This window comes from Vombatus ursinus, unplaced genomic scaffold (genome assembly GCF_900497805.2).
Source record: "Vombatus ursinus unplaced genomic scaffold, bare-nosed wombat genome assembly UNPS02001419.1, whole genome shotgun sequence".
NCBI classification, from domain to species: domain Eukaryota; kingdom Metazoa; phylum Chordata; class Mammalia; order Diprotodontia; family Vombatidae; genus Vombatus; species Vombatus ursinus.
In genome coordinates, this window is record NW_020941197.1 from 30,676,237 (window position 1) to 30,688,399 (window position 12,163).

A 12,163-nucleotide genomic window follows, 5' to 3' on the forward strand; every position below is an offset into this window, starting at 1 on the left:
TCTATCTATCTATCTATCTATCTATCTATCTATCTATCTATCTATCTATCTATCTATCTAGTAGAGAGAGCATTTTGTTTAGAGCCAGGATTCTTGGGTTTGAAACACAACTCTGACACCGCTTGTGACCATGGACAATTGAATGATCCTCCCTAAGTCTCATTTTCCACATCTGTGAAATGAAGCTGATGCTACCTGCACTATGTACCTCCCTCATAGAATTGTTGTGAGGAAAGTGCTTTCTAAATCCTAATTAAGCCTCAATAGAAATGTCAGTAATTTTTATTTTTATTCCTGTAGGCTGCTTGCTATCAGTCTGAAAATTTTCTTAGTAAGGCATCCGCTTTGGCTTTCTACTGTGGATTGCTGACTTTGTTGTGATTTAGAGTTTACTGCAGATTTTTTCATTCATTTATTTATTTGTCTGTTTGTTTGTTCTTGGCTACAGGGACTACTTCAAAGATCAATGGGAAAAGTACTTGAGCCTTCGAGGAATTTCAAATGGCGGATCCCCTATTTTCCCAAAGCCCTTTGGTGTGAAAGAGAGGGATCAATTCTACAAGTCAGTGAGTTATTCTGGCTGGGGAGGCAGTAGTGGACATGATGCTCCCATGATTGCTTATGATGCCATCCTTGCCTCAGGAGACTCTTGGAAGGAACTTGCTCACCGGGCTTTTTTCCATGGTGGGGACAGTGACTCCACAGCTGCCATTGCTGGCTGCTGGTGGGGGGTCATTCATGGATTTAAAGGGGTTAGCCCCTCCAACTACAAAAAATTAGAATATAAAGATAGATTAGAGAAAGCAGCCAGGGCTTTGTATGCCCTCCAGTCAAAGGAAAGTTCAGCAATTACCCCTTAGGGAGAAACACGGTTCTTTCCCAATTGGTTATAACTCTTTGTTGAGGGGAAGAATGATTATAACCCCATTTCTCTCTCATCTAGCCCTTAGCACAATGCCTTTCACATAGTAAGCACTTCATAAATGCTTATTGACTGACTGACTGACTGACTGACAGTGGTGCCTCACCTTTTCCAAAGCCAAGAGATTTAATTAAGTAGTCAAGGGATTTTAAAGCATTGTTACCTTACCTTTGGGAGATTGCTTCCTGCCCATCCTACTCCCTGGACTACATGCGGTCCTCTACCAGGCTCCACACAGCTCCAAGAGTAACATAGGCAGAACTCTGAAAGAAATCTGATCTAGTGTTTCAAGAGAGAAGGTGGAGGCAGTAGATTCTTACCCTTGCCTTGTTTGCAACTCTCACTTTTTATCAACTGCATGCTTCAAATGAAAGAGCAGAGCAGTAGGGGAGGGGAAGGGAAAAGAAGGGGGAGGAGCCCAGCTAAAATATGAACCCAGAATCAGGATTTTGAATTGCAAGGGACTTCAGACAGCTATTCACTTAGGGATGTATTAAGCTTGAGGAGCAAGGGGCAGGGCAGGTGAGGCCACGATTTTGTTTTAATGACCTGTGAGGCTGTCGAACAATACCAACAGCAGGTGCAGGATGGCGGAATCTGTGTACCTGTGTTGTACTTCAAAATTGATTGTTGCTTGGTTTCAGGCCACCATTTAAAATGTTTGCAGTGGCAGGAGACATCAAAGTTTCTTTGTTTCAAGCGGCTTTGTCTCTGCTTCCTGACAGCAGGGTGCATGTTCCAGCTTTCCAGTTATGTCCACCAAGACAAGAATCAGAACTATCTTTTAAAAGAAAGGGCACCAGATCAGAGAGTACACTCACATCTGATTTAAGCCTTTGCAAATGTGGTCCATGTGTACACTGTTTTATTACTCGAGGGAATACATTTTCAAGGTGGGGGGGGGTTGGTGAGGGGAAGGGGGACAAAAAAAAACAAAGAAAAATGAAACCCAACTGGTCCTGGGATGTCATGCTGATGAGACTCCTGACTCACAAGTTCAAGGAAGAGGAAGAATGGCAAGAGTCATTTTGGCCCTAGAGGAGATATGTCACCCCTGTTTTGCTTCTGTAGCCACAGTTGCATATGTGTGGCATAGTTGCATATGGCAGGCACTCAGGGAGATACAAAATGATAGTGAAACAGATTCCCCTACCCTCATGAAGTTTAAAATCTAGCAGCCTCTGAGCTGACAGAGGAATTTCTTCAACTGTGCGTGTTCAAGTTCATTACATACTGCTTCATGTATTTTGAAGCAAAGCATGTGTGTAACCATGATTGTAGCTGTCTGCGATCGCCAAGTGCATTCTAGAGAATACAGAATAAAATGACATTTTTTTCTGGGCATTCATTCATAACAAAATATTTTGGCCTGCAGCATTTTCATAAGCCCCACCTACATGTACCCTTGTTCCCATGAGCTCCACTCGACCATATCCACTTCCCTTTACTTGTCCTCTGTCTCACTAATGTAGGCAAATTGGAACATCTGTGGACTACAAGTTTCTGTGAAAAAGCCTTAGTGTCCCGTGGAACAAAAAGAGGATGGGAAAGAGAGCTACATTTATGTTTCAAATTCCCTTCAGTGTGTCTTGATTTCTTTGAAGTTCATGAGCATGTGGGTTGTCGTCACTGGCCACAAACCCCCACATAGCCTCTTCTATAGTCCTGATTTCAAATCTAACCTTGAAGAACTGGAGCTGAGAGTGTTAAGCCCTCTCTTTGATCTGTCTCCAGATCAAAGACTGGGTTCAGTCTTGGGGAGCCTGGTCTTTAATGAGAGAAAGTTCCCTTTTCTCACATACATTGGCTCATTCAACCATCTGCTCCTGTACCACCAGAGTTAATTTTTATGTAAGGCTCACATCTAGGGCTTTCCCAAAGAGGGAGAGTAAAAAAAAAAAAAAGGACACTATGTACAGAATGAATAAAGTATTAGACAGGTAATTTATTCCTTCACACACTGAACAGAACAGAATTGATTCCTTAACTTCTAAGTTAAGGTACAATCTGCTGGGAGGATGACACTGAAACTCCATTAAAACATAATGTAGTTTATACTGCTGTTAATTTGACATTTTACATTTCTTCCTGTCATTGCACTGTTCATACCATCCCTGGTCCATGTCTGATAAATTAGTGAGACTTGGACTATTCCCCTGTTGGTAGTCATCTTCTCTGATGCAGAAGGTTTCTCTCCCACCAGCCCACTCTTGCTGCTACTGCAATCAACCACTCCTTTAATTGGGTGCAGGAGCCCCAGGCCTCTCAAACTCACAAGGTCACCTTCAAATTTCGACAAAATGTCTACCTTGAGAATGGTGTTTGTTTACCCATTCCAGAAAGAAAACACAAAGCAGAGAAGACTGGTAGGGGTCCAGAGGCAAGTTGAGTATCACACATTCCCCCACCCCCTGCACAAGAGAGACAAAGCAAAGTGCTTCCTCCAAGTTACCCAGGAGAGTTGTGGCCAAAAGGCTGAACTGGAGGCTGTCTATTCTTTTAATTGATACAGCCAGTCATTCGATCAACTCACATGTATTAAGCACTTATTTGTTTTTTTGTTTTTTTAGTGAGGCAATTGGGGTTAAGTGACTTGCCCAGAGTCACACAGCTAGTGAGTGTTATGTGTCTGAGGCTGGATTTGAACTCAGGTCCTCCTGACTCCAGGGCTAGTGCTCTATCCACCGTACCACTTAGCTGTCCCGTAAGCACTTATATGTGCCAGACTATGTGCATGTAGGTTGTCATCACTGGGCACAAACCCCCACATATCATAGAGGCTCTTCTCTAGTCCTTTCACTAGGTATAACGGATACAGAAAAAGGTGAAAGATAGTCCCTGCCACAATCTAATGCAACCCCCACCTTCCCCCACCCCTACTGTCATGAGGTACAGGGACAATCAAGGGATCACTGAGTATTCACCACATCATAACAAAAATCAAAGTCCTTTCAGGGCCAGAATACAACATGTGTACAAGTCTCAAAGCACCCATGTGGTCACTGGAACCAGTAATGGCAACTTGAGCATATACTATGGGGGAGAGGGGAGAACGTCCCTCATTACAAATGTTTTTCTTGTCCCCATAAATGATCATCATCCCAGAATTCCAGTAGTTTAGCACATAATTGCTAAATGAATCAGGTCAGTGCTCATTACAATAAAAAGATGCACGAATCACAAAAGAGCCATCCAAGCCAGTGAAGCACTGTGATCAGTTATGAAAGGGGAGTGCACTAGCCTGTCCCATCATACATGTGTATAGCTAGTGTATGTTATGGGTGTGCATGTGACATTTGGGGTGTAATGGGGTGATGCTTGTTCCCAGTGTTTCTCACCATATAATCTATGATTTATAAATAGATTCACAAAAGAAGGGGGTGCATTCATCAGGCCACATGTCTCAAATATTATTTTAGACCATATGGTCATTCTGTCAATAGGGCAGGAGGATGGGGACATGAGGTTTGTGATTTCCTGCCATGAGCATCCTTTGCTTTTGGTTTCCTCCTAACAGGGAGTGGGAGTAGGGCAGCCCGTGCATATCTGCTTTTACTCCCCTCCAGATAGATAATGGGGATGCAGTGCCTCATGTTTAGTTGTTGCCACTACTCTAGTAACCAATATCCCATTATTCAGGAAGAGGGAGAGTCATCCTCTTAGACACTTGGGATCAGATGATATCACTTAGCATCTGGTTACAGAAGTTAGAAAAGCAGGGAAGGACTGAATGCTGGAGGCTAAAGACTCCCTACCATTCACAGCATGATTTATAGGTTGCTACAAAGCATTTACTCACACATTATTTTAATTTGATCTAACCCCTATGAAGTAGGCAAGCAGGAATTGTCCCCATTTCACAGATGGGAAATTGAGGTTCAGAGAGGTTAAATTACTTACTGAAAGTCACAGGACTAGTATGTCTCTACTTCTCATCTCCACTTCTCATTCCCACCCCCCCACCCCCACCTTCCACCTCACCTTCTTCAAATTTCAGTTCAAACTCCAAGTTTCTGCTCTTTGTCCATATTCCAGGATGCCTAAATAACATTTCTGGTTTAGCCCAGTGCCTAGCCAGGTGCTGATAAGCTAAGGCCCCAGGGATTGGTGACTTTCAACAATCTCTGTCTTTTTTTACCTGCCCTTCCAGTTTGTCCTGGGTTCATTGCTGTGGGGTTGTCTGCCTTCTCAATAGAGGATCTTAGCTCCCAGATTCCTGAAGGACACTTCTGTTTTTGGCTCTAGGGTAAGGGGTCCTCCCAAGCTGGGGGGTGGCAGGAAGGACAGAAATATTGGTGCCTAGAGTTCTATACCTGACTCGGGAATAGAACAGGCAGTATTATTCCTACATAGAAAACACAAGAAAGGGAACGTTAAACAGTAGATAATCATAGAATAATTATAGTCATTTAAAAGTCTAGTCTGCAAGCCTCATTGGGACATTTGCAATGGCATTGCTCATCCACCAAAGACAGTCCAACCAACATCAAGCGGGCTCTTTCCTTTCCACTGAATTGAGTCTTTCTGTGAGTTACTCTATGTTTGCCAGCTGCTCTGCCCAGGCCTCTGCTGCTACCAATGCTTCCATGGCCACTGACCCAGTAGCTGCTACCTCACTACCAGGGTGTTGAGAAAAGAAGGAAGATACCAGTTGCCTTTGGTGATCACACAAGGCCCAAAGGAAAGAAGACACACAGGCTTCCCCAGCAGGCCTTGCACTCACAGGTCAGGACTAGTAGGAGATGGAGCTCAGTGAGTCATCCTTACATCTAGAGGCCAGCAGTAAAGAGGGGCCTCAGAAGGGAGGATTGTCCTTTTTTTTCCCCCATAACCACGGAGTTTTGGCCCAGCAGCCAATTAAAAGAGTCACCGTGGCAATAAGAATCAGTCAGAGAATATCTGTGCCTGCTTAAAAGTGGGAGGAAAGAGCCTCTTCCCACCACTTCACATACCTCTAATGGGGTGCTATACTGGAAATGTGTCTAGGAGTTTGGGGGTGTCCTCTCATTGGAATTACAGTTACAATAGGCTGGGGAGAGAAGGTAGAGCTTATTTAGACAAAACTACAAAATAGTCAAAGTTCACCTCTACTTTCCACATCTATCTTGGGAACCTTTTTTCTCCTTTCCATTCAAATTCACCGGTGCCTTTACTAGTCATCTCTGTAAGCCAGGATCCTCCCTCTCCCCAACACCCAACTCTACTTCTCCTTTTCCTCTCTAGACTTCATTCTCCTTCCCCCTAATTAGAATTTGTTTCCTTTGTCACTTAGGATCTCACAAACTACTTTGCACAGGGGAGGGGGATGGGGTTTGGTTTAAAAAGAAAGACTTGCTTATCTCTTCCCTTCTCCCCCTCCCCCCCAGTTTTTGGGACAATGCTTTAACCCAAAGGTTCTTAACCTGGGGTTCATAAATTGTGTGTGTTTACGTATATATGTACATATATACATATACATACATGTATGTATGTATGTATGTTTCAATAATTGGTTTCCTTCCTAATCTTATGTATTTCATTTTATGCATTTAAAAACATGATGCTGAGAAGGAATCTCTAGGCTTCACCAAACTGCCAAAGAGGTCCATGAAGGGGAAGCTACATGGCACAGTGGATAGAGCACTGGCCCCTGGAGTCAGGAGGACCTGAGTTCAAGTCCGGCCTCAGACACTTGACACTAGCTGTGTGACCCTGGTCAAGTAACTTAACCCTGATTGCCTCACAAAACAAACAAAAAAATCAAAGGGGTGTATGACACACAAAAGATTATGATCCCTTGCTTAACCAAAACAACGAACCTCTTGGTAGAATTTTAGGTATCTGTGAGAGGGAGGAGGAAAGGGGCACTTTTAAACAGGAGAAGCAGCATAGTGTAGTAGAAAAAACATTGTATTTCAAGTCAAGATATGTGGGCTCAAGGCCCAGCACCACTGTGTGTTTTGGAACAAGGCATTTAATCTCTGTGACCTATGGTTTTCTTATCTGTAAAATAAGGGGATGACAGTGTCTGCCCTCTAACTCCTAGGGCTGCAGGAAGATAATAGATGTGAAAGAAAAGTGCTTTATAAGTTGTCAATGAGTTAGAGCTTTTCCAAGGGCCTCAAATGCCAGCAGTATAAACCTGGTTTGAGGGACTGGGAGCCTGGAGACCTCAGGCCATGAGCAGCTTGTACGTCTGTGATGTACTTCTTTTCCCTGCCTATCGAAGATTCTAGGGTCTGTTCTTTCCTCCCATCCCCCCCACCCGCCACACCTTAATATCAATGTTTAACAAAATGTGGCCCGGGGCAATCCCCAAGCAGCTTGTTGTAGGCTGGTTCCTGCCAGTGTCTTAGGTAACTTTCAACTGCCACCATCTGGGAGAGTAGGGGGGATTTCTTCTCTAAAGATACCAAGTCGGGAATTAACAGTTTTCCCCCTTTCCATTCTCCCACAGAGCTCTTCCCCCTACCTAGTTCCACACAAGTAGAGCTCATGAAAAATCAGCTGTTTAAAAATCTACTCAATGGGGTTGAGGGAGGGGGGAATCACAAAGAATAAACACAGGATCATGCAATGTTAGATCTGGCAGGCACTTCAGAGATAATCTAGTCCCACCTGCTCATTTTATGGAGGCCCATAGAGATGAAATGACTAGCCCAAGGTCATACAGCCATGTAGTGGTAAGAAAATAACTAGACCCAGTCTTCTTAGATCTCAGTTTAATGTCCTTTCTACTGTACTAAGCTGTCTCTTAATAGGTTAGTTGCAGGTACAAGTCCTCATAAATCAGGTTTTGTTTTTTTTTTTGAGGTAATGGGGGTTAGGTGACTTGCCCAGAGTCACACAGCTAGTAAGTGTTACATGTCTGAGGCTGGATTTGAACTCAGGTTCTCCTGATTTCAGGGCCAGTGCTCTATGCACTGCCCCATCAAGCTGCCCCTCCTCATGAAATTCTTGTGAGGAAAGAATGTTGTAAACTGTATAGTGCCATATAAATGTGAGTGATGATGATGATGATATATTATTGTTCTCTCTGAGCTTGTAGTCCACTAAGACCTGTAGGACCTTTTTCAAATAAACTGTTATCAAGCTAGTTGTTGACATCTCCTATACTTATGCAGTTGAATTTTGAGCTGAAATGAAGTGTATTTCACTTACGTTCCTAACTGTATGTCTTTTTACCAACTGGAATTAAACTAGAATAAATTTAAAATGGCTCTATGGATACAAATTTTAGCCCTAGCCATCCCTAGCCCAGTTATTTGTTAGTCACAGGGGGACTAGCCAAGAGAATGTGGATGGCTCAACCACCCAGAAAGCAAATCAAACGTGTGTGTCTTATTGATGGTGAAATGTCTCGGTCTAGAAACTTTGACCACAACCAGGCCACAGCATCCTGCATATGGCCAGCTCCCCTTCAATGTTACTCTGTTTGCCATCATCCTGCTCTGACTGCAGATTCACTGTGAGGGAAAGAATGAATACTGAGGGGCTAGAGCAGCTGCAATGAACTCACCACTCCATCACCACTTCCAGAATCATGTTGTGTGTGACAAGGCAATCATGATGTCAATACCCATTCAAGATGTGTGAGTTGCTCTTTGGTCAAAGAGGCATTGACACCACTCAGTAGCACCAGTTTACAATTTTGCATTTTAATAAGTTCATCTCCTTACCTAAGAAAGCGGTGGTTGCAGTGCAGAATCCAGGAAACATCAGGATCCCAGTCCAGTTCTGCTCCTAACTAGCTATGTGACCTTAGGCAAGTCCCACGGTTGTATGACTTTCCCTTCCTGAACCTCTGTTTCCTCCTCTATAAAATGAAGGGTTTGGATGAGACCAGGAGTTCTTAACCTTTTTTTGTGTCATAGACATCTTTGGCAGTCTGGTGAAGTCTATAACCCATCCTTCTCAGAATAATGTTTTTAAATGCATAAAATAAAATACATGGGATTACAAAGGAAACCTACTATATTGAAATACAGTTATTAAAATGATAATTTTAAAATATTATCATGTTCACAAACTCCAAGTTAAGGACCCTGGGACTAGATGATTCCATGAGAAGGGAGATGGAAAGGTCTTAAAGGCAAGACTTTACCTACTACAGAATTTTTCCAACAATCCAAGTTGAAAGGCACCTTTGTTTTAACTCTATTGTTATAGACACATTGTAATGGGAAGTGGGAGAGGTACAGGAAACAGTTTTCTGAAAATGTTTGATTAAAAGAGGAAGGAGAATATGTCTAAATATCCTCTGGTTTAAAAAAATAAAACAAAACAGAAAGCACTCAGCCCATTTATTTCCAACGGGGAGAAAACAAAAACTTTGGCCATTGAACAAACGTCGACTGAGTTGATTGCTACGTTTTTCTTTTTTTGGGGTCATAACGCCAGTTAATGATTAGGGTAGCAGAAGCAAATATTCGTGCCTGTCAGGGGCTGGCTTGTTTGGCTCTTCCACTAAGTAGGAGTTCACTTCATATCCATGCCCAGGGAGACCTGCTTCAGCATGGCCAGCAGTCTCAGCAGATGCCTCTGTTTCCTGGGGATAATGCTGTTATTCTCTTCTAAGGGTTCAGGTAAGGTGTTTTGGTTTGTTGTTGTTTTTAATCTTATTCTTCTTGATATCTTTTGGTTATCCATCAGGTTGATTTCCAAACACATTCCATCCTTCTCCCCACCCCACTAAGCTCTATCCCTTTTAACAAAGATTAAAAAGGAAAGAAGAAAAAATAGTTTAGTAAAAGCAACATACCAGCCGCATGTGACAAGTTAGGCAATATTCTTACACACGCGGTCCCTCACCTTCCCAGAGAAGGGAGGCCAGGTAACATTTTAACGGAGATGAGAGGGAGCAGGCACCTCTTGTTAAGTTTTGTCAAACAATGACGTTGGCTCTTAATATTATATTAATCTGATATTAACTTTGGGGTGTCCCTGAAAAGCCTTTTTCCCCCTAGTCAGCCTGATTTTTTTTTAAGTCTGAAAGTCACATGAGTGACAGTAAAGATGGCACTTTCTCATTCTAGAAATACCAACTTCCCCCAGGGCTTCTGACTCATTTTTTAAAAGTCAATATTACTCAGATTCACAGACTAGCATTGGAAAGGACTGCGGAGGCCATCTAGACTAAACTCTTGGCTTGACATGAAACTTGATTCAATCTACTTAGGATGATGGGGTCATAGGTGTAGAGCTAGAAAGGACTACAGATCCCATTTAATCCAACTCCCGTATTTTACAGACGATGGAACTAAGGCCCAGGGAAATTAAGTGACTTGCCTAAGATCACATATGTAATAAATGGCGCGGCCAGAGTTTTAACCCAATTCCTCTGACTCCAGATCCAAAACTCTTTCCATTGTACCATACTGCCTACCATTTGCCAGAGTCATCCTTTCCTTTCCATTCATTCTGCCACTACCAGATCCAGTCCATTATCACCTCTGGTCTCTCCCACTGTCTGTCAATCTGCCTCTCTCTCTCTCTCTCTCTCTCCTGTCTCTCCCCTCTCTGTCTCTTTTGTTTCTCTGTCTCTCTGTCTCTCTCTCTCTCTCTCTCTCTACACACACACACATATATATCATTAACTATAGCTATGTATATAGATGTAACTGTATGTAGTTATGTTTAACTATGTATATAGTTAGAAAGCTACATACATACACATACAAATACATATATATTGTTCTAGACTCATTGTCTCATTTGAGCTTCACAACAAAACTGTCAGGAAAGCAGCACAGATATTACTATTTCTATTTTATGAATAAGGAGACTGAAACTCTGAGTTAAGTGACATCCAAGGTCACAGAGATTGTAAGCAGCAAAGTGGGGACCCAGACTAGGATTTGGAACTATTGTAATACCTTCCTGTTTGGTTTCTGTGGATCAAGTCTCTCACCACTCTGCAACCTCTGACATAGCTACAGAAGTGATTTTTCTAAAACCTTTCTAGTTTTATCATGCCTCAGTCTCCCTTTTTGTACTCTACATTTCTACCAATTTGCTCTTCTTGCTTTTTCTTTACAGGACACCCTATTTCTTACCTTTGTATCTTTCCATTGACTGTAAGTTATTCCAGGAATGTCCTCTCTCCTCACCTCACCACTTAAAATTCCTTGTTTCCTTTAAAGCTCATTTCAAGTGCCATCTTCTATGTGAAGCTTTCCCCGATTCCTTTAGTTCCATTTAGTACACTATATCCCCTTAAATTATCTAGTATTTATTTTGTAGTTGTTGTGTACCCTGATTCAGTAAGGACTATTTGATTTTTTGTCTTTGTATTTCCATTGTCTAGTTCATAAGTAGACACAATAAATGCTTGTTGCTCACTAAAAAAAAACTTTCTTATAACAAACAAACAAGCTTTCACTTTTTGTTGCCATTCCTTTAAGCTTCCATCTTGTGGCTCTCCAGCCTTTCTATGCCAAACTTCAAGAAAGAATTGGCTACACTTACTACCTTTTCTCCCTCACTACCCGCTCACTTCTCATCTCTTCTCAACCCCTAACGCTCTATTGAAACCGCTTTATCAAAAGTTACCAGTGATCTTTTCATTTCGAAAACTAATCTACTTTTCTCAGTCCTCACCCTTCTTGACCTCTGTAGTTTTTGCTTGATGGCCATCTTATTCTCCTGGTTATTCTCTCCTCCCTCAGCTTCGTGAAGAAAGCTGTTTTTTCTTGGTTTTCTTCCTATCCATAAGGCCACTCATGAATCTTTTTGTTTTGCTGGTCATCATATCTCCCATCCCCCAAGCATAGGTATCTTCCAAGGGTGCTCCGGGACCACTTCTTTCTCTATACCATCTCCGTTGATGATCTCCTCTCACATGGGTTTAATTCTCATCTCTGCTCAGATTTCTCCAGATTTGTATATTCAGCCCAAATAGTTCATCAGATCTCCAGTTCTGCTTCACCAATTGCCCATCAAATATGTCTATCTGACTGTTTGTGTTAATCCCCTTCCCAAAGAATCCTCCATCCAGTTGCCAAAAAATCATCCCAGGGCATACGTACTTCTGACCAGGTCACTTGATGATAAAAACTCTTCTGGAGCCACCTATGACTTTAAAATAAAAGGCAGACTTAAGGCCCTCATAATCTGGCTGCACCTTAGCTTTCCTGCCTTATTTCATCCTATTCCCTACACAAATTCCTCTAAATTGTCATTCCTTCTGGTGTGTACATTTGCATAAACTGTTTACTTCCTGGAAGGACACACCTTTATAATTTATGACTCTGCATACTTATC

At 42.3% G+C, this 12,163-nt stretch overlaps 1 protein-coding gene across 1 annotated transcript in view; it reads left to right on the forward strand.

The window, feature by feature from the left end:
- PLA1A (phospholipase A1 member A) overlaps nt 1-12,163 on the forward strand; it is a 68,051-nt gene that overhangs the window by 11,123 nt on the left and 44,765 nt on the right. The window contains exons 4-5 of the mRNA XM_027867034.1: nt 449-562; nt 9,401-9,486. Of these exons, the coding sequence (XP_027722835.1) occupies nt 449-562; nt 9,401-9,486 (200 nt within the window). The remainder of the gene's footprint in view (nt 1-448; nt 563-9,400; nt 9,487-12,163) is intronic.